This window comes from Manis pentadactyla, chromosome 4 (assembly GCF_030020395.1).
Source record: "Manis pentadactyla isolate mManPen7 chromosome 4, mManPen7.hap1, whole genome shotgun sequence".
Taxonomy (NCBI): domain Eukaryota; kingdom Metazoa; phylum Chordata; class Mammalia; order Pholidota; family Manidae; genus Manis; species Manis pentadactyla.
This window is the reverse complement of record NC_080022.1, coordinates 93,979,871-94,002,518: the sequence shown is the minus strand read 5'-3', so window position 1 is coordinate 94,002,518 and position 22,648 is coordinate 93,979,871. Positions and strand designations below refer to the sequence as shown.

The following is a 22,648-nucleotide window of genomic DNA, read 5'->3' as shown; positions in this document are numbered from 1 at the left end:
CACTGAGCACAATACCCTCCAGCTCCATCCATGTTGTTGCAAATGGTAAGATTTGTTTTTTTCTTATGGCTGAATAATATTCCATTGTGTATATGTACCACATCTTCTTTATCCATTCATCTACTGATGGACACTTAGGTTGCTTCCATTTCTTGGCCATTGTAAATAGTCCTGCGATAAACATAGGGGTGCATCTGTCTTTTTCAAATTGGGCTGCTGCATTCTTAGGGTAAATTCCTAGGAGTGGAATTCCTGGGTCAAATGGCACTTCTATTTTGAGATTTTGAGGAATCTCCATACTGTTTTCCACAATGGTTGAACTAATTTACATTCCCACCAGCAGTGTAGGAGGGTTCCCCTTTCTCCACAGCCTCGCCAACATTTGTTGTTGTTTGTCTTTTGGATGGTGGCGATCCTTACTGGTGTGAGGTGATATCTCATTGTGGTTTTAATTTCCATTTCTCTGATGACCAGCAATGTGGAGCATCTTTTCATGTGTCTGTTGGCATCTGAGTTTCTTCTTTGGAGAACTGTCTGTTCAGCTCCTCTGCCCATTTTTTAATTGGATTATTTGCTTTTTGTTTGTTGAGGTGCATGAGCTCTTTATCTATTTTGGATGTCAACCCTTTATCGGATCTGTCATTTATGAATATATTCTCCCATACTGTAGGGTACCTTTTTGTTCTATTGATGGTGTCCTTTGCTGTACAGAAGCTTTTCAGCTTGATATAGTCCCACTTGTTCATTTTTGCTTTTGTTCCCTTGCCCGGGGAGATATGTTCATGAAAAAGTCGCTCATGTTTATGTCCAAGAGATTTTTGCCTGTGTGTTTTTCTAAGAGTTTTATGGTTTCATGACTTACATTCAGGTCTTTGATCCATTTCGAATCTACTTTTGTGTGTGGGGTTAGACAGTGATCCAGTTTCATTCTCTTACATGTAGCTGTCCAGTTTTGCCAGCACCATCTATTGAAGAGACTGTCATTTCCCCATTGTATGTCCATGGCTCCTTTATCTTATATTAATTGACCATATATATTTGGGTTAATGTCTCGAGTCTCTAATCTGTTCCACTGATCTGTGGCTCTGTTCTTGTGCAAGTACCGAATTGTGTTGATAACTATGGCTTTGTGGTAGAGCTTGAAGTTGGGGAGTGAGATCCCTCCCACTTTATTCTTCCTTCTCAGGATTGCTTTGGCTATTAGGCGTCTTTGGTGTTTCCATATGAATTTTTGAACTATTTGTACCAGTTCATTGAAGAATGTTGCTGGTAATTTGATAGGGATCGAATCAAATCTGTATATTGCTTTGGGCAGGATGGCCATTTTGATGATATTAATTCTTCCTAGCCACGAGCATGGGATGAGTTTCCATTTCTTAGTGTCCCCTTTAATTTCTCTTAAGATTGACTTGTAGTTTTCAGGGCATAGGTCTTTCACTTCTTTGGTTAGGTTTATTCCTAGGTATTTTATTCTTTTTGATGCAATTGTGAATGGAATTGTTTTCCTGATTTCTCTTTCTATTGGTTCATTGTTAGTGTATAGGAAAGCCACAGATTTCTGTGTGTTAATTTTGTATCCTGCAACTTCGCTGAATTCTAGTGGTTTTGGAGTGGAGTCTTTAGGGTTTTTTATGTACAATATCATGTCATCTGCAAATAGTGACAGTTTAACTTCTTCTTTACCGATCTGGATTCCTTGTATTTCTTTGTTTTATCTGATTGCCGTGGCTAGGACCTCCAGTACTATGTTGAATAACAGTGGGGAGAGTGGGCACCCCTGTCTTGTTCTTGATATCAGAGGAAAAGCTTTCAGCTTCTCTCTGTTCAGTATGATGTTGGCTGTGGATTTATCATATATTGCCTTTATTATGTTGAGGTACTTGCCCTCTATACCCATTTTGTTGAGAGTTCTTATATGAGTGGATGTTGAATTTTGTTGAATGCTTTTCAGCATCTATGGAGATGATCATGTGTTTTTTTTTTTCCCCATGCAAGAGATTTTATTATCTGAAAGAGAAAGTGGCTGCCCCCAAAGGTTAGGGGATAGAGAGGGGTGGGGAGAAGGAGCAGCAGCATGGTACAGAGCATTGTGCCTTTTATTGTGGTGGATTCCCTGGGCCTGTTGCCTTGGGGGAGGGTTGGTATGCTTAGAGATAAGGTGGTTAGGTAAGCCCAGCAAGCCCCAGGCAAGCCCAGGCATAATTCTCATGGGCTTATGTGTTTGGGACTATGGGGTAAATGGAGGATAAATTACTGTTTTCTTATATTCCTCCCTTTTCTGTTTTATAAGTGGTAGAGGATTTGGGAAGGGGTGAAGGTTAGTCTTCAGTAACTGCTTCCTGCTGATTAGGGGCGATGAAGTTCAGTTTTGTATTGATGAGGGGCGGTCCTTGGATGAGCCCTTGGTCTGCAGTGTCAATGGCATTTTCCAGGTTCAATAAGGATCATAGTCTTTGGAGAGGGGTTGGTAATCCTGTAATATAAGCAAATTGAAGGCTGGTATTGGGTGAGAAGACGAGCAACTGGGGAAATGGGCGGTGAGCCCCTGGAGGAGGATCAGGCAGTGAGGGTTCCCAAAGCAGCTCAGGATCCCAGAGGAAGAGAAAAGTCAATAGGAGAACCTCATCCGAAGTCACGGCATCAATGAAAGGGTAACTCGCCTTGACCCTCCTTACCCAGGATGACTCAGGAGACATGGGCCCACGCAAGAGATTTTATTATCTGAAGGAGAAAGTGGCTGCCCCCGGGGGCGGGGGTGGGGGGAGAGAGAGAGAGAGAGAGAGGGAGCAGCTGATCATGTAGTTTTTGTCCTTCTTTTTATTTATGTGGTGGATGATGTTGATGGATTTTCAAATGTTGTACCATCCTTGCATCCCTGGGATGAATCCCACTTGGTCATGGTGTATGATCCTTTTGATGTATTTTTGAATTCGGTTTGCTAATATTTTGTTGAGTATTTTTGCATCTATGTTCATGAGGGATATTGGTCTGTAATTTTCTTTTCTGGTGGGGTCTTTGCCTGGTTTTGGTATAAGGGTGATGTTGGCTTCATAGAATGAGTTTGGGAGTATTCCCTCCTCTTCTATTTTTTGGAAAACTTTAAGGAGAATGGGTATTATGTCTTCTCTGTCTGTCTGATAAAATTCCAAGGTAAATCCGTCTGGCCTGGGAGTTTTGTTCCTGGGTAGTTTTTTGATTACCACTTCAATTTCTTTGCTGGTAATTGGTTTCTTTAGATTTTGTGTTTCTTCCTTGGTCAGTCTTGGAAGATTGTATTTTTCTAGGAAGTTCTCCATTTCTTCTAGGTTTTTCAGCTTGTTAGCATATAGGTTTTCATAGTACTTTCTAATAATTCTTTGTATTTCTGTGGGGTCCATTGTGACTTTTCATTTCTCGTTTCTGATTCTGTTGATGTGTGTTGATTCCCTTTTTCTCTTAATAAGTCTGGCAAGAGGCTTATCTATTTTGTTTATTTTCTCAAAGAACCAGCTCTTGATTTCATTGATTTTTTTTCTATTGTTTTATTCTTCTCAATTTTATTTATTTCTTCTCTGATCTTTATTATGTCCCTCCTTCTGCTGACTTTGGGCCTCATTTATTCTTCTTTTTCCAATTTCAATAATTTTGACTTTAGACTATTCATTTGGGATTGTTCTTCCTTCTTTAAATATGCCTGAATTGCTATATACTTTCCTCTTAAGACTGATTTCGCTGCATCCCACAGAAGTTGGGGCTTTGTGTTCTTGTTGTCATTTGTTTCCATATATTGCTTGATCTCTGTTTTAATTTGGTCATTGATCCATTGATTATTTAGGAGCATGTTGTTAAACCTCCATGTGTTTGTGAGCCTTTTAGCTTTCTTGGTACAATTTATTTCTAGTTTTAATACCTTTTTGGTCTGAGAAGTTAGTTGGTAGGATTTCAATCTTTTGGAATTTACTGAGGCTCTTTTTGTGGCCTAGTATGTGGTCTATTCTGGAGAATGTTCCATGTGCACTTGAGAAGAATGTGTATCCTGTTGCCATTGGATGTAGAGTTCTGTAGATGTCTATTAGGTCCATCTGTTCTATTGTGTTGTTCAGTGCCTCTGTGTCCTTACTTATTTTCTGTCTGGTGGATCTCTCCTTTGGTTTGAGTGGTGTGTTGAAGTCTCCTAAAATGAATGCATTGCATTCTATTTCCTCCTTTAATTCTGTTAGTATTTGTTTCACATATGTTGGTGCTCCTGTATTGGGTGCATATATATTTATAATGGTTATATCCTCTTGTTGGACTGAGCCCTTTATCATTATGTAATATCCTTCTTTATCTCTTGTTACTTTCTTTCTTTTGAATTCTATTTTGTCTGATAGTAGTACTGCTACACCCACTTTTTTCTCCCTGTTGTTTGCATGAAATATCTTTTTTCATCCCTTGACTTTTAGTCTGTGCATGTCTTTGGGTTTGTGATGAGTCACTTGTAAGCAGAATATAGATGGGTCTTGCTTTTTTGTCCATTCTATTACTCTGTGTCTTTTGATTGGTGCATTCAGTCCACTTACATTTAGTGTGATTATTGAAAGATATATACTTATTGCCATTGCAGGCTTTAGATTCGTGGTTACCAAAGGTTCAAGGTTGGCTTCTTTGCTATCTTACTGTCTAACTTAACTTGCTTATTGAGCTATTACAAATACTGTCTGATATTTCTTTATTTCTCTCCCTTCTTGTTCTCCTCCTCCATTCTTTATATGTTGGGTGTTTTATTCTGTGCTCTTTTGTGTTTCCTTTGACTGCTTTTGTGGGTAGTTAATTTTATTTTTTGCCTTTAGTTAGTGTTTCGTTGGTCTGTTTTCTTTCCTGTGATTTTATTTTCTCTGGTGACATCTGTTTAGCCTCAGGAGTCCCATTTAGAGCAGTCCCTCTAAAATACCCTGTAGAGGTGGTTTGTGGGAGGCAAATTCCCTCTACTTTTGCTTGTCTGGGAATTGTTTAATCCCACCTTCATATTTAAATGATAATCGTGCTGGATACAGTATTCTTGGTTCAAGGCCCTTCTGATTCATTGCATTAAATATATCATGCCATTCTCTTCTGGCCTGTAAGGTTTCTGTTGAGAAGTCTGATGATAGCCTGCCTGATGGGTTTTCCTTTGTAGGTGACCTTTTTCCTCTCCATAGCTGCCTTTAAAATTCTGTCCTTGTCCTTGATCTTTGCCATTTTAATTATTATGTGTCTTGGTGTTGTCCTCCTTGGGTCCCTTCTGTTGAGAGTTCTGTGTGCTTCCGTGGTCTGAGCGAGTATTTCCTCCCCCAGTTTGGGGAAGTTTTCAGCAATTATTTCTTCAAATACACTTTCTATCCCTTTTTCTCTCTCTTCTTCTTCTGGTACACCTATAATGTGGATATTGTTCCATTTGGATTGGTCACACAGTTCTCTTAATATTGTTTCATTCCTGGAGATCCTTTTATCTCTCTCTGCGTCAGCTTCTCTGAGTTCCTGTTCTCTGTTTTCTATTCCATTAATGGCCTCTTGCATCTCGTCCATTCTGCTTTTAAGTCCTTCCAGAGATTGTTTTATTTTTGTAGTCTCCCTCTCTACTTTGTCCGTTAGGTCTTGCATTTTTCTCTGCAGCTCCGTCAGCATGGTTATGACCTTTATTTTGAATTCTTTTTCAGGAAGATTGGTTAGGTCTATCTCCCCAAGCTCCTTCTGAGGGGTTGTCTTTGTTAGTCTGGTCTGTATCAAATTCTTCTGCCTTTTCATGGTGATAGAGGTAGTTGTGGGGAGTTGGCATGTGTGACACCTGGGAGAACATCCCTTCTTGCTAGTTTGTGGCCTTCCTCTCTTGGGAGAACAGCAACCTCTAGTGGCTTGTGCTGGGCAGCTGCTCACAGACGGGGTCTCTGATTCTTGCCTGGGCCACTGTGGAGGGAGTTCTGCGTAGCTGCTGTGGGCTTGGCCGGCCTCAGGCTGCTGCTCCACTATGGCAGGGCTGCACCAGATTGTAATTGGCGGGAGGCTGTTTATCGCTGTGAGGGGCCTCCAAGGTGTGCTGCCGCCCAGGGGGTTAGGGTGCCCGGAGTTCCCTGGGATTCCCAGCTGCTGGGCTGAGTGCACTGGAACGCTTCCGTCCAGCTGTGATGCTCCTGTCCTTTTAAGACTTTCAAAAAACACTCGCTTTTCTTTTGTCCCAGGGGTGCTGGCTGCAGGGACCCCCTCCCAGATTTTACTCTCCTGTTTCCCTAGTATCCAGCTCACCACACACTGTGTGTCTGCACTCCCAGTGTGGATGACTAGGGCTGGATATTTAGCAGTCCTGGGCTCCCTCTCCCTTCCTGCTCTGACTCCTCTCCTCCTGCCGGGAGCTGGGGCGAGAGGTGCTCGGTTTCCACCTGGCCGTGGCTTGTATTTTACCCCCTTCATGAGGTGCTGGGTTCTCGCATGTATAGATGTTGCCTGGCTGTTGTACTGTATCTTCTCGTCTCTCTTTTAGGAATAGTTGTATTTGTTGTATTTTCAAAAATATATATGGTTTTGGGAGGAGATTTCCACTGCTCTACTCACACCGCCATCTTGACTCCTTCTCAATGTTCATGTATTTTTATATAAAAAATTACATAATATCTTTGATGTCTACAGTATGTAATTTTTATTTTTACTTTATGATGCTGATTATTGCCAGTTTCAAGGGTTCATAAATTTTGTTGGTCTTTTCAGAGAGTCATCTTTTGATATTGTTGACCATTTCAGTATATTTTTCTTTTATTCTTTCTTTCCTTCAACTTTTTTCTTTTAGTTTTTTAACAGATTGAAGTAAGCCTCAGTGATTCATCATTGATTTCCAGACTTTCTTCTTTTCTAATTATGCATTTACAACGATAAATTGCCCTCTAAGCTTTTGTTGCATCTCCTGGTTTTCAGACCTTTTCCTCTCTGATTCCAGAGGTTGGAGGTCTGATCATTATACCGTCCCACCACGAGGTGTAATTTTCCCAAAGAGCATGATGATCAAACCAATAGAATTAATAAGCCTTGGATGGATGAGTGTGAGTTTCCTAATAGGCAAAAGGTTTATATTTTGGGTGACAGTTAGCGAAGGCTTACATGTAATATCAAATGCCATCATTTTTACGTCTTTCTTAAAAACAGTGATTCCATTAATAGAGAGAGACAGTTTGATATGACAACTTTTTATAAGGATCATCTTTAGGAAAAAAATGTTTAATTTTGGAAATCAAGGGGAAAATTACTATTTTAGACATTTAAATCCCAACCTAGACCAAATGTTTGTCTTCTATCTTGGGACTTATAAGATACATGTCTTTTAGGAAAACAGCCAATCTGCTTGAAGTGAATATATAAATAATTTAGAATTTAGCCCATATAAAAATATCTGTTTTTTTCTTTTTTTGTAGAAAATTTTTACTACTGGTGATATCAACAAAGATGGGAAGCTTGATTTTGAAGAATTTATAAAGTACCTTAAAGACCATGAGAAAAAAATGAAATTGGCGTTTAAGAGTTTGGACAAAAATAATGATGGTTTGTCTTTATTTTCTCTTCATCACCAGCTATGAAGAAGCACTTCTCATACTTGCAAGAGTCTAAAGCAATGTATATTTAGTGTCTCTTTTTTAGATAATGATTATTTCATCTAATGTTAATACTTGTTTTTCTTAGTCACGTGATTTTTATATAGAATTCAGTTTTTACTGAAGAAAAGTTATAGATAGCTTTGCTTATTGAATTCAAAAGTGTGAGTAGGGCCATTTGTAAGATGTTAACAATATGGAACATTTTGCTCATCTGACTTAAAACTGTGGGTTAAAAATAATATGTTTCCTTGTGCTCTGGGCAAGAGATTTATTTTTGTTTATATATAAGCATGAATATTACTCTAACAGTTAAAAAACATTCAGATTATTTTACTTGTGATAATCTTTTTGAAAGAATTAGATGTCATTTCTGATCCTGAAAACTAGGGAAAAGAATAGCAGATAGATATTTAAATATATACTAATTAGGATTATGGTTTCTCCATTTAGATTAATAGCTCAGAGTCAGAGTCCTGGTTATGTAGAACAAAAAGCAATGGCCACAGTAGGAGAGAGGAAAGAGTCATGGAATCCTTATCACCAGAGGTAACCTTTGATGGGAAAAATAAATTTATTTAAAAAAATTATAATGTAGCCTCAAACTTCCCTACATATGAGTAGGTCAGGCATTCCATTCACATACTTGTTTTTCAAGATGCTAGTCAAACCAATAGATGGACAGAAGATATGGTTCATACCAGGGGTGGGCCAGCTTTTTTTGTAAGAGGGCTGATAGCAAGTATTTTAGCTTTGTGGGCCATGTGGTCTCTGTCACAGTGGCTCATCTCTGCTGTCACAGTGCAAAATCAGCTGTAGACATGTGTAAATGAATGGACATGGCTGTTCCAGTAAAAATTTATCTACAAAAGCAGGCAACATGTCTTATTTGGCTGGAAGATCATAGGTTGCCGGCCTTTGGTTTATACTTGAAATAAATGACGAAATCCTTTAACTGAATTTGATGATTATTCAAGTCTGTGACACTCAGCCAGGAGAGCTGCTTTTGTGATACTGGATCATTACTTCCTGTTAGCCTTGCATTACAGACCTCAAGTGTACCCCTGGTCCAGTCTCACAGTAAAATTCAGTTCTTAAATTAACTTTACTTCTCCCTTGCACGTTTTCATCCCACCCAGACCCCCCATAGTGCAGCTGCAGAGACAGTACATGCCTTCCAGCATGGCGGGGAGGGGCAGCTACACCAGCAGGGTCTGCCACCAAGGAGAGGTCAGCCCAGGACATAAATCGGCACATATCTATTGTCCATTTCAGCAGATTCTAAATGGACCAGAGGAAATAGTTAAAGGTGGAATTTTATGATGCATTTGTAACAGATGCAAACAGTTTATCTTGTTTGTACATTTAGAAACAATTTCTCATGATAGATTCATATTTTGCTTATTAGACTTCCTTAAAGGAATCATATACCTTCTATCCTCATTACTTCTGTATTCTGTTTTCGAAAATTTGCCTACTTGCTAAAATTTAACCCCAAAAGCAACACCAAAGCAATACTTGTGGATGTTAGCCGAGCAGCAATAAATTTCATTTGCTTGATGAGCACATTCTAACCTAGCCAGAACAAGGTGATGCTCTGCTTTCTTGTTTTAGTTTTCATGCTGTAAACAGGTGTCCTTCTGCAGTCTACTTAGTGCCATGTTTTTTTGCATTTTGAGCTGTTTTGTTGGTTATTTTGCTGCTTAAAATGACTCTCAAGCATCGTGCTTCTAAATCCAGGAAAGCTGTGATGTGCCTTAGGAAGAAAATATGTGTGTTAGATAACCTTCATTCAGGCATGAGTTGTAGTTCTGTTGTCTGTGAGTTCAATGTTAATGAATCAACACTATATATATAATACAGGGTGTCTTTTAACAGAAACACATGTAAAACAAGGTTTTGTGTTTATTGGTTGGAAAATGTTCTGATCAGAGGCCCACAGGAACCTCACCCTGTATTTCCCATAGGAACCATGGTTCCATATCTGAGAGTTCAGGGTTCACAGTCATCTTACAGAACATAACCACCATGGATAATGAGGACTGACTGTATTTCTTTGAGTGCAGTTATGAAGGAGAATATTCGGAGTGATTTTAATGAATTCCATTGCCAACAAAAGATGTCTCTAACTATCCTTACGTTGTCTGGGTTCTCACGCTGTACCTTTCTTCTCCCAAGAATTCTCCCCGAATCCTGTCATTTCTTCAAAGTTCTTTTAAATGAAGTCTTTCCTTTCACCACTAGCAGTAATTTTTGTCTTCTTCTTTTCCTGGAGAATTTTGCCATTAATATTGGTTTGGTATCAGCCCCTCTCTGACTCTGTTTTGTTTCATCCTATATCACTCATATTAGACTCGGACCCACATGAGTCTGTGAGTTGCTTCAGGGAAATGTGGCATTGCTCACATTTATTGCTTATCTTTTCTCTTTCTCCCTCTCTTCTGATTCTCCTTCTGTCCACAATCTTTCTCTAATTTCTCTACTAATAATAATTTCCCTCTTCTATTGTCCTACTATTCCTGCTTTCTTTATTTTTATTCCCAGGTATCTCAAAAAAATAGTCCCCACTCTTTGACTGTATTTAGTCATTTCCAACATCTTTTTAACTTAGTGCAATGCATCTTTATGCATAATAAATGCCTAGTTATTTATTAAAATGTAGAAATGCATGTACTTTTAAAATTGATAGGTCCTAGCTTAATTGAATTTATGTCTAAGAGTATCTTGATTTGAATCTCAGTTCTGCTACTGCTTAATGTTACTTAATGAGGCACATAAGCTCTCAGTCTCTTCTTTAGATGCAGTGTCATTATTTACCTATAAGGCTTTATGATTTCTGAATGAAATAATGTGTATATACTTGTTTAATGTATTTGTTAAATTTTGAGTTGGTGTTGCAGTATGCTATTTAAGCAAATCAGTAACTCATGTAAATTCATAATTTTGCCTTAATTAGTTCAAAGCTTTCCCATTTAAAAAATGATTTCCAAGGTCTGTCTGAGTTCACGTATGCTCTTTTTGATTTTTTAAAGGAAAAATTGAGGCTTCTGAAATTGTTCAGTCCCTCCAAATACTGGGTCTAACTATTTCTGAACAGCAGGCAGAGTTGATTCTTCAAAGGTAAGCTCTTCATTTTATTGATAATTTTTTTAACTTTAATTTTAATATCCTGCATTAGAGATCTGTGTTGTAAGTGTTGCTTAAAGCAACTTCCTGCACCTTACTGTTCCTCATTACATGTGTTCAGTACCCTTCTTCCCTTTGTCTTCCCTTTTGTTTTGGATGTACACATACATCTAAAGGGTGGGAACTGGAAATGTAATCTCAAACTGGAGTCTGTCCCAAGGCCTTAGGGGAAGTGGAATGGTAGTAAGGTATTAAATCTATGGAGAAGGAACCTCAGAGTTTTAGTGCTGCCATTTTCTCCACTTGGTTTCTGGAACTCATTAATGTCAAGAATCAGATGAATAATGTTCATCACATTATTTAATTCGTATGTGACTGGACACAGGAGAAATTCCAAAGCTTTCCTAGCTGACTTAAACTTTCAAATTTTTAAAAGAAACACCGATTTAAACTTACAGGAAACACCAATTTGAATATAATTGGTTAGGATAATCAGCTCAGCTATTATGACTTAATGTTTTATTTCCCAGGATAGAGCAATAATCTCTAAACTGTAAGTATCCTTGAAGACTCTTTTGTTAAAAACACACTACAGGGGCTAATATTTTTAAGATAACAGAAAACAGAAGAGGGCAGTTATGTTATTTTCTTGTGAATATTTTTAGTCTTCAACATTATCTAAAAGGTTTCTTCTAAGTGGCTTTATCATTGAATTTATCTACTTTTATATCTGCCATCAGTAGCATTTTCCTCCTATTTGCTCAAAATTTCTTTTATAAGCAGTCCTTCAGTAGGAAAGCCTCAAGTCTCAGAGCTGATCACGGTGTTACTTTTGTTAACACTGCATGAGAAAAGCTTTCCTAAGGAACTGAAAGTAAAAAAATGAAAAGGCAATAAAGAGCATTTGGACAGTGGGATATGGGGCATGTATTCTACTTCTAAACTCATATTCTTCCAGGAAAGTGAGGGCTTTTCTCTGAATCTTAGGCCAGAGATCATATGCCTGTATCCCTTTTGATAGCTTTAGGAATGATAAAAATTCCAAACCCAAGCTCCAGAATGGACCATTGGTCATGCAAAGGGATGAATTTTTAAAAGTAGCTATATAATTGTGTTTATATGTATTCTATGACAGCTTTATTGATATACAATTCACATACCATTAAATTCACTCTATTAAAGTGTATAATTCAGTGGTTTTTAGCATATTCACAGAGTTGTGCATCCATTACCATTATTTAATTTTGGAAATTTTTATCACCCGTAAAAGTAACCCTATCCCCATTATCAGTCATTCTTTCCTCCTCTGCTGTGTGCCACCATCAACCACTGATCTACCTTCTGTCTCTAAGGATTTGTCTGTTCTGGACAGTTCATAAAAAGTGACATCATACAACCTGTGGCCTTTTGTGTCTGACTCTTTTTCACTTAGCACATTTTCAGGGTTCATCCACATTGTAGCATGTCTCAGTACTTCATTTCTTTTTTAGACCAAGTGATAGTCCATTATAAGTACATATCACATTTTGTTTATCCATTCATCAAAGATGGGCATTTGGGTTGTTACCAGTTTTTGGTTATTCTGAATAATGTTGCTATGAACTTTCATGTACAAGTTTTCATGAGAACATATGTTTTCAAATGGAATTACTAGTACGATGTGTTCTTTCAAATATAACAGCAATAATAAATAGTATTATACACAGCAGTCATAGTAATATAACTCCTTTCAGGTTCCCGGACCCAATGCCACTGTGTGTAAGTATGTGGGAGGGGGTCTTTCCACACATAACACCAAGCAATTCTTGAACACCTGCAGGGTGTTGGAGAAGTCAACTCAATTATGATGCTATCTGCCTGGAGATGGCACCAGATTCCCCAGGGTAAGGGCTCCATCCTAAAACACTGCCTTCCATGCCCCACTCCAGATGCCAGTCATAAGCCCTAGGTGATAAACCTGTGCTTCTGATCTACTGGCTACAGATTGGGGGTTCCAATTGTTGCTGGGCAGCTGCATCTAGGGAGGTCTCTCCCTGCACACCAGGTGAAACCTCAACCTGGACAGGGGAGAGTTCTTGACTCTGAATGAGAAAGAATTCTCAAGCAGGTCAGAAGAGTATAGGTAAGGAAGGAATTCATCAAAGCAAGAGCAACAGAATAGCAGCTGCCTTGCAGGGAGAAGAGAGCAAGAAAGCTGAAGTAGGACAGAAAGAGTGAAGGCTTGTGCTAAAGTCTAGAAAATAGAATGAAATAACAAAGTAACGAAGATGCTTACTATTGGAAGAGTGCAAAGATAAAATGCAATTAAGTTGAGCAGTGAGAAAGCTTTATTTAAAGGTACACACTTAAAGAAAAAGTGTGGGCATCCTCAGAGAGTAGGTGTGCCTAAAAGACTGGGAGTTCCCTCTTTTAAGCATTTTCAGGAATGTGACAAAGGGCCAGGAGGTGTAGACTGGTCAAGTGGTCTCAAGATGCTTATTTCTGGTGATAGACACTGTGTCTCCTCTCCTCTAACGTCAGTCCTCCAGCGAATTCTGGAAAATAAACTTAACCCAATACACCTGAAACTAATGTAATGTAATACTGTGTGTCAACTACCCTTCAATAAAAAATAATTATCTACAAAAAAAAAAAAAGAAAACTTAACCCAAGAAATTTATTGATCCAGTTCCTCCCGAGGATGATGGCTTCTCTCTGGGAATATATATCAGTTTGCCTTGGTTCAAGGTGGGTTGAGTTATTTTCTGTTTACCAAAGAATATATTAGGAATCTTATTTCTTAATTCACTGTTTTTTAAAAAAAGGGAATCTTAGCCATAAGATGGAATCTCTCTTGTTCTAACTCTACTGTTTATATCTCAGCTTGTTTGGAAAATTAATCATGATGCTTGTCTCAGGTCCCTGCCCTATATCACAATAACCTCCCCTTAGGTTTGATTAATTTACTCACAGAACTGAGGAAAGCACTTAGGTTTACCAGTTTAATAAAGGATACCATAAAGAATACAAGTTAACAGCTAGATGAAAAGATACATGGGACAGGGTCACAAATAAAGGAGCTTCTATCTTTGTGGAGCTTGGGGCCTGGTTCGGTGGCACGTGGAAGCATTCTGGTTCCCCAAGCATAGAAGTTCTCTCTCCAACAGATAAACAGGATCCAAGAGAGCAGAGAGTGATAAACTCTTCTGCAGGGTTTTTGTGAGGGCTTCATTGCATAGTCATGATTGACTAAATTATTGGCCATTGGCTGATTCAACCTCCGGTGCTCTACTCTTGGGTGGGGTCCAAAAGTCTCTCATTGACATGACAAAACACCCATTTCACATTTAAGACTCTGCAGTGTGTTCAGAATCTGTGGATGAAGACCAGATATACCTGGGAAATAAATAATTGGTTATATGAATGACCAAATGTGTATTTCTTATGACTCATTATATTGCAACTAGATTGTATGATAACTCTGTGTTTAACATTTTGAAGAACTGCCAGATTGTTTTCCAGAGTGGCTGCACCATTTTACAGTCCCAGCAGCAATGTATAAGGGTTTCAGTTTCTCCACATCCTTCCCCCCAACACTTAATGTTTTTTCTGTTTTGATTTTTAACCACTTTAGTGGGTGTGAAGTGGTATCTCATCATGGCTGTAGTTTATATTTCCCTGATAACTAATGAATTGTATATTCTTTTGTATTTTGGGGGTTTATACTTACACGTTTTCAGTAAAGTATAGAAGGTAGATCAGTGGTTGCTGGAGGATATCACTGATTCAGGGGAGGAGTAATGAATGACTGATAATGAGGACAGTGTTATTTTTTGGGGTGATGAAAATGTTTGAAAATTTCTTCTTCAGTAAATATTAGAATATGTTTTATTAGAAAAACCTCAGTTTTCCCTCCTATGTGTCTTTACTATTCACAGAACACTTCAAACACTCTGGTCACCAAATGCATGGGTTTTTTTTCCCCACAATGCAGTTCTGCAACACCAGCTGGGTGTTCTACAAACTTAATTGTAACGCTATCTGCCTGGACAGAGTGTCAGATACAGCAGGATAAGGGGTCAGTCCCACAAGACTGTTCCCTGCTCTAGATGCCAATCGCAAGTAGTAGGTCCCCAGGTTACCTACAACTTCTGACTTGGCTAGAAATCAGGTTCTTATGACTGCCTCCCCTTTTGATTAATTTACTAGAGTAGCTCACATAACTCAAGGAAACATGTTTACTAGCTTATTAAAGGATATGATAAAGGATACAGGTGAACAGCCAGATGAAGAGATATGTAGGGTGAGGTCTGAGAGGGTCCCAAGTGCAAGACTTCTATCCCTGTGGAGTTGGGGTGTGTCACCCTTCTGGCGTGGATGTGTTCACCAACCTGGAAGCTGAAAACCATGCGATTGGGATTTTTATGGAGGCTTCTGCATGTTGGCGTGATCAGTTATTAACTCCATTTCCAGCCCCTCTTCTTTCTCTGGAGAAGTGCTAGAGGGGAAAGACAGGGCTGAAAAATCCGTTTCTAATCATGGCTTGGTATTTCTGGTGACCAGCTCCCATCCCGAAGCCATCCAGGAGACCACCCAGAGTCACCCCATTAGAACAAAAGATGCTCTTGTAGTGCGCTTTATCACTTGGGAATTTAGAAGGGTTTTAGGAGCTCTGTACCAGGAACTGGGGGCAGAGACAGATGTATGTGTCTTTTATTATCTGCCAATGTTTTAAAAGGCAGAATGTGATTAGGGTTTTTAGTAGTGGAAATCATGGACCTTCCCTTGAGTGCTTAACTATCAGTGTGATTCATATACCTCCAAATGTCAGCTTCTGTTCTGCTGTCTCGCTGTCTCTTAGGGTCTAAAACCTGAATTTATGGAGAGAATCTGAAAGGTGCTGATTGAAAGAGCTCCCTGCTCTTTCATCGAGTATGAGATAGGAGTCACCAGGTTGGCCTAGATCCTCCTAGTCCTACTTTTTCAGTGGGAGATATGGGTGGGGAGTAGCTGAAATAGACGGTTTCTCTGGAATATATGTACCACATACATCATTATCTTGTGCTCTCGAGTAAAAAAATCTTTTTTTCTTATAGGCTTTCATTTCCATCCCTCTTGGCTCTCATTTTCTTATTTCTAGGTCTCTCGACATTTTTTGAGGATCTTGGCACCCATCAAACGGATTTTCTCCTTACCCTAGGTCCTAGGCAGCTTCAGTATTTGACCTGGTGACTCACCTTTTGCCTTCGCTTTACTGTTCTTGCCTTCCTTAACACCCAGCACTTCCATCTCCATTTTGCTTTAGCAATCCACTCCCTCTAAGGATTGTATCATAACCTGAAGTCATAAACACCTGCTTCCTACCTTCTGATCCTTCTTCAGGTTTTATACTGTCTTGTTCCTCCCATAACTGCTTTCAGACTGCAGATATCCAGCCCTTCTTCATTTCCACCAGCCAGGAAAGAGATACAATCTCTTGATCCAATTACTTTCACCACTTCTACTTGCTTTCCCTCCATCCCTCAGTCTACTGGCGTCCTACTAGTTGCCCTCTTTGTCCCATCATTTGGGCTATTAAACATTTCTGGAGAAAAATGAAATATAGATTAGTACCCCTAAAATGTACAGCCTTTATTCTTAATCAGACCTTGGGGGTGAAGCTCTGCATATCTATTCCTGGCCATCTTTGTCTCCCATTCCCCACAGTGACTATTATAAATATTTACCCTTTTATCCCGCCTCCCACTCTCTCAGGGACTGGCCTGTGGTACCTCAAAGAGGAAGTTAAGCTAGGCATGGGAGAAATCTGTTGACTGTGCTCAAGCCATGTTTCTTTCAATTCTTTAACTTCACTAAAGTCTCTTTCAACTTTGGAGCCTTTTACTTGGAATTCCCACTGCCTAAAGGACTAAACTCCTCCCTTATCTCTTACCAGCCTTGAGTTTTTACTTCGGAGATCTACCGCCCTATCTAAAATAGCCCCTGTACAGCAGTTCTCTTTCCTTATGCAACTTGTTTCTCTGTTTCAAGGTTCTTAACAGGTTCTAACCATGGGCTTATTTCTGTAGCTTAGTGGTTAGAAGTATAGTTTCTAAAGCTAGAATGCCTGGTTGAAATACTTAATTCCACTCTAATTACTAGCCCTGTGACCTAGAACAAAATGCTTAGCCTCTCTCTGTCTATAAAGTGGAGACACTATGTAAGTACATAGCATTGCTTTAAGGATTAAATAAGTTTACACATGCAGTGTTTAGAACAATGCCTAGCAAATGCTCAGTGAATACTAGCTCTTACTTGCTATGGCTTGGTACCTGTTCTTCCTACTGCACTGTAAGCTTTGAGCACACAGACCACATCTGTCTTGTTAGCTGTTCTGTGCTTAGCACTTGGCAATAGTGTGCCTCAGAAAATATTGAACAATGTGTTAAAGTTGGGTGGAAATTAGGCTAGTGAAAAAGGGTGGCTGGAAGGACATTCTTGGTGGAGGAAAGGACATGTGTGCACATGGAAGCATTTGCAAAGCATATTCGGGGAATGGGTCAAGCAGTGGCTCTCAGGATGCCCCCTACACTGCTGGTGTCTGTCTCCTAGCTCGTGGTCTCTGAGCTGTTGGCATAGTGCATTGGAAACAGCCATGAATGTAATGATAATGACCAATTTGTGGGATTTAAGAAAAGGACAACAGAAATAGTAGGCAATAATAGTATGTAAGTCAGGAGAGCATAATTTGTATTAAACAGTTCTAAAATTCTCATTCAAGCGAGTGGGGTAAATAATAACTTTAGATTTTGCCACATGTAAATGGAAAAATTTCAAGGTAAATCACTGGAGGTGTGGGTATTGACTATACAGAATTTTTAAGCTAGGGAGAGAAGAAATGGAATAACAAAGTAAATAAAGAGCATGAAATTCTGACAAGCCAACAAAGAAATGAAAGGAGGAAAAAATAAAACATGAGACAAGTAGAAAGCAGATGAGATGGGCAACATAAGTTCAAGTGCAATAAAGCCCTACCAGATGTGGCCTGTAATAATATTAGGCCTTGTTTTCCTTTCAGCTCCATTCTCAAATGGGACAGGTTAAATTATTATCTTTCCTGGAAGACGTGGGGTGGGAGAAAAGTAAGTTAGGAGGTAATTGCCTTCTGACCAGTCAGGATTTTCTCAGTTTAGTATACAACCTGGTAGGTACTTACAAATTTCAATCTTTTCATGGTATTTTTGTGACAGAATGCACTGAAAAATATTATTAACCTTATAGTAACATGAAACTATATTATATTTTTTATGATGCTTACTTTTGGTGGACTTTTTAATGTATATCAAAATAAAAATTAACAAATTTTGTCAGAACACAGAGATTGCCAGATGAAGGCAAAAGTAAAAGAAAATCCTGTGAAGAGCAAGCTGGGGTAGCTACATAATATCAGATAAGATTATAAGGTCAAAAGCATTAATGGAAATAAAGTTCATCACATTTGAAAATTCACAACAAAGATATAAAATTTTTATCCCAGGAATAAATCAACAAATCCATCATAGCAGTGAGAGATTTTAATACACATTTCCTGAAGTTGGTAGATGAAGTGGGGAAAAGGTTTTGTTAAGACAGAAGAGATTTAAATAAATAAGAAGCTTGATTTTAATAAGCATACAGTAGAACCTTGAACCAAAAGATTAGGGAAAAAACCTGTTCTTCCTCTGGTGCATATGGAACATGTATAGAAATTGATTTCACAGTAGTCCATAAAGCCAAGCTCAACACCTTTCGAAGAAGTGGCACCACAATATTCTTTGAGTACTGTGTATTAATTTAGAAGTCAATAACAAATTAGCTGTAGAAATTCTTATAGTTTTTTAAGTGATTATATTCTCAGTAACTTATGGGTTAAAGAGGAAGTCATACTGGACATTTAAAGATATTTTGACTTGAAAAAATGAAAATATAACATTGAAACATATGAGGTATAGCTAAGGTGGTATGTAGGGAGATTTTATAGCCTTAAAGCTCATATTATGAAAGAATTAAGGCTGAAAATTAATTTGCTAAATTAAGGGGAAATACCAGAATAATCTCAGCAAAAGTGGAAAGAAGGATATAACTAGGGGAGCAGTGGGGTAGAAAGAGAGAAACAATAAGAGGATCAACAAAACCAAACTTTGGTTGTTGGAAAAAAACAAAATTCTGGAGAGATTGATGAAGAAAAAAAGAAAAATGAGATGTAAAGAGACACTTCAGGACATTTTCAAGTATAATAAAAATAATTTTAGACCAATAAATTTGAAAATGTGAAATAGAAGTATTGCAAACTAAATAAAAAAGAAATAGCCAATAGTACTGTAACAAAGATATTGCATCAGTAATTAAAAATTTTCCCATAAAGAAAACTTTATCCCGAGATGATTTTTACAAACTATCAAAGAACAGATAGGTATTTGCAGAGTGAAGTACACTATCCAGCCCATTCTGTGAGGTCACTATAACTGTAACACCAAAGCAGACAATTAATGAAAGAGGGAAATTATAAGCCAATATCTTTTATGACATTAGTGTAAATAATTTAAAGAAAATATTAGCAAACCAAATCAGTGGTATGTGAAAAGCATAATATACTATGCTCAATACTTTTAAAAGAGCAACTTCAAGAATTTCATTAGAAGACATGCTACAGAAACGATGTACCTTTTCAAAAAACAGCCTACTTTTTTTTTTTGGAGGAACTTGTCAAGCTGAATCTCAAATTTATATTGAAGAGCAACTCCCCAAGAATAACCAAGATATTCATAAAGAGCCATAAGAAGCTGGAGACCTACCCTATCAGATATCAAGGGTCGTCATTAATTGATAATTAAGACAGCAAATGGTACTGCTACACAAATAGACAAGTTGAAAAATGGAACATAGTTCTCCAGAAACAGACCCATCCATATTTGGGATTTGCCACAAAAAAGAAGTAGCTTTGCAAATCACTGGGAAAAGGAGAGACTATTCACTAAATGGGGTTGGTGCACCTCGTTATGCAGGCAGACAAAAAGGAAGTTATATCCTACTTCAGACTACACACAAAATCAGCCTAAATGTGAAAGGTAAGCCATAATACTTCAAGGGGGAAAAACAGAAAATGTCCTTATCTCAGTGTAGGGAACAGTTTATTTTAAGAAAAACATGGAAGTCAGGAGCCATAAATGAAAAGATTGATAACTTCAGCTTTATTGAAATGAAGAGCATCTATTCATGGAAACCATAAACAAAGCGAAAAGACGAAGAGAAGGTTATTTGCTAATTTATAATCTGAAGGATTGGAATCTGCTATATAAAGAAATGTACATAACTAAGCCACACAACCCATTAGACAAATGGGCAAAAGACATGAACAGGCATTTCACACATGGGGAAACATGAATAGCAAATGAATATGGTACTGGAGATGTTCAACCTCGTTAGTAATTTGAAGAGAAAGGCAATTTAAGTCCATTGTGAGACCATCTTATTTAAGAACTTTGCCAATACTAAGTGTTTTGTGGCTGTAAGCTACAGAATTTGAAATTCATTTATTCATTATTATTTACTCTGTGCCAGGCACTGTTCGGACACTTTGGTCATGTCAGTAAACAAAATCAACAAAAAGCCTTGCCTTGTGGAAGATGCCCATACATGTGTGAATGTGTGGGAGGTGGGAGGGGGTAGGGTCAAACCATAAACGATTGCATTAAAACAGAAAATAGTGATAAAAACAGAGCTATAAATACTGCAATCCAAAATAGTGTTATAAGTAGTATCAGGGACTGTCATGCAAATATGGAATGTTAATACTTGTGTGCTGGGACAAATGGAAGTTTAATTGTGATTTTGTATACTCAGATCAAAATTAAAAGTGGCCCTTTTTTAAGAAAACATGACAATAATTGTCTGAAAATTGCATTTGACTTGACTGCCGTCTTTATGTGTGATTCACACAAAATATAGAATAAATAATCAATTTAGAGTACAGTCCAAAACTTTTTTCAGATATATGCATTAATTCAACAAATAAATGAGCACCTTCTTTGCACCAACCACTTTAGGTGCTTGGAATACAGTAGTGAACAAAATGGCCCAAATCATGGCACAGGTCAGAGTTGGTCTTAGGAAAAAACAGATATAAATGGCATTACTGCCAAGAAACTTGTGAAACAAGCAAAAAGTTAATGAAAAATATCTAAGGCTATATAATATTATTCATTTTAAATGTTGAAGATGAGGTACCAGGATTTCTGAAGATTCAAAAGTCCCTGTCACTAAGTTTGACTTTTCTTTCTTTCTTACTTTTTAACAGTCACTGCTAATTTTCTTAGCTTAGAGGAAATTGGAGTAGGAAATTGATAGCGTATTTTGGGTATATTCCAAAAATCACACCCAAATGTTACAACAGAACATTAAGAAATTTCTTCCTGCTAGTGCAAGAAAAAACTAGCATAGGTCCATTTATTATTACCTCCCAATCTCTACCTTCTAGCTTTAGTGTTTGATAGGTTATTAACTTAGAATTCGGCAGAGTGCCAAAAATAGTCTTTAGTGAGATTTTGCTGTAGTTTCAGGGTCCATTTTCATCTAAATGATTAAAATTATCTAACAGACCATCAAATGCTTGCTGCCATTTCCAATAACCTATTATTGTGAATTGGGATTTTTTAAACTTAGTAAGAATATTAAGTTGGAAAAGAAACTGCTGTTCTGTAAAATGGCCAATAGTGTTAGTTTTATTTATAAGTTTGGTTATGTTCATTAATCAGCTTCTTTTATTTTTTCAGCATTGATGCTGATGGGACAATGACAGTAGACTGGAATGAATGGAGGGACTATTTCTTATTGAATCCTGTTACAGACATTGAGGAGATCGTCCGTTTCTGGAAGCATTCTACTGTAAGTACACTATCTACATTAATTCATGCCTATTTGGAGCTGTCAGCCATGGCGATTACCTAAGGGCATTCTGTAACACAGGCAAGGGTGCCCAAGTTCCACCAGCTCCTTCACTTTTCAAGTTCTGCTTATCCTGTTAGGTGTATAGTCAGAGTATCTTAAGAAACTCCAAGATGCATAAACATTGCAGATGTTTGAGAACTTACTTTTTCCATTCTCAAAACTTGAAAGAGGTACTGCCTGCAAAATCTTATGAAAATACACTGTCCAGTTTTTATGGGCATTTAGATATTCTGCCATAGGGAAGTGACTTCTTATAGATACTATATTGCCTCAATTATCTCAGCACTTCATGCTTGCTGAGGATCTGTTTCCTTAGCCATTGATAATGGCCAGAGCCTCCTTCTGAAACTTTTTCCTTGTTTAGTCACCTGACTAGATTTATCTCTGGCTTAAGTTTCTTAAAATAATAATCATTAAAGATTTAAAAAGTCTTTGGCTCAATCCACTTAGCATTTCACATTCATCTGTCTGTATTCCTCAAAAAGTTTAACTTTTAATGAATTTCATTAATACTCTGCTAAAATATACTGGTGTAAATAAAGTTCAGTTTATTGAACAATCCACTTTTGAAACCCACAATGACTCTTTGAAGGAGTTTTTAATGGGCTTGTCTTTTATGCTTAGTCATGGATTTCAGTAAATTTTATGTGCACAAATGAAGCCAGAGTTCACATTGCCACTAGTAATAATGCCTAAACTTACATAGACCATTGTAAAGTTATTGTTGTTCAATGCCTTTTCAACTGTGAGTTTAAAACAAAACCATATTAGTAATTCAGTTGTCCTGATACATTTTTTACTTATGTGAAGTTATATTTACATAATCAAATCATTACTGTATATTTGGAGATAGTTGATAACAGTTGAGGCTACAACTGTGTATGTGTTTTATTGATAGTAAAATTAAGAAAGAGAATGTTATTTATTGTAATTTCTTGTCCTTACATTCTTACCTGTAAAATCTTATATACCAGAATCATCTAGATTATAAATTATACAAATGT

General features: G+C 37.8%; 1 protein-coding gene across 11 annotated transcripts in view; it reads left to right on the top strand.

Moving 5' to 3' along the window:
* Positions 1–22,648, top strand: part of SLC25A24 (solute carrier family 25 member 24) — a 71,473-nt gene that overhangs the window by 30,442 nt on the left and 18,383 nt on the right. For 7 of the 11 annotated variants that reach the window (XM_057500489.1, XM_057500495.1, XM_057500494.1 and 4 more), the window contains 2 exons: positions 10,607–10,694; positions 21,470–21,581. In XM_057500489.1, the coding sequence (XP_057356472.1) occupies positions 21,489–21,581 (93 nt within the window). In that variant the 5' untranslated portion in view covers positions 10,607–10,694; positions 21,470–21,488. Of the gene's footprint in view, positions 1–7,397; positions 7,525–10,606; positions 10,695–21,469; positions 21,582–22,648 lie in introns of all 11 variants that reach the window. The other 4 variants (XM_057500487.1, XM_057500485.1, XM_036895308.2 and 1 more) reach the window with 1 other exon arrangement.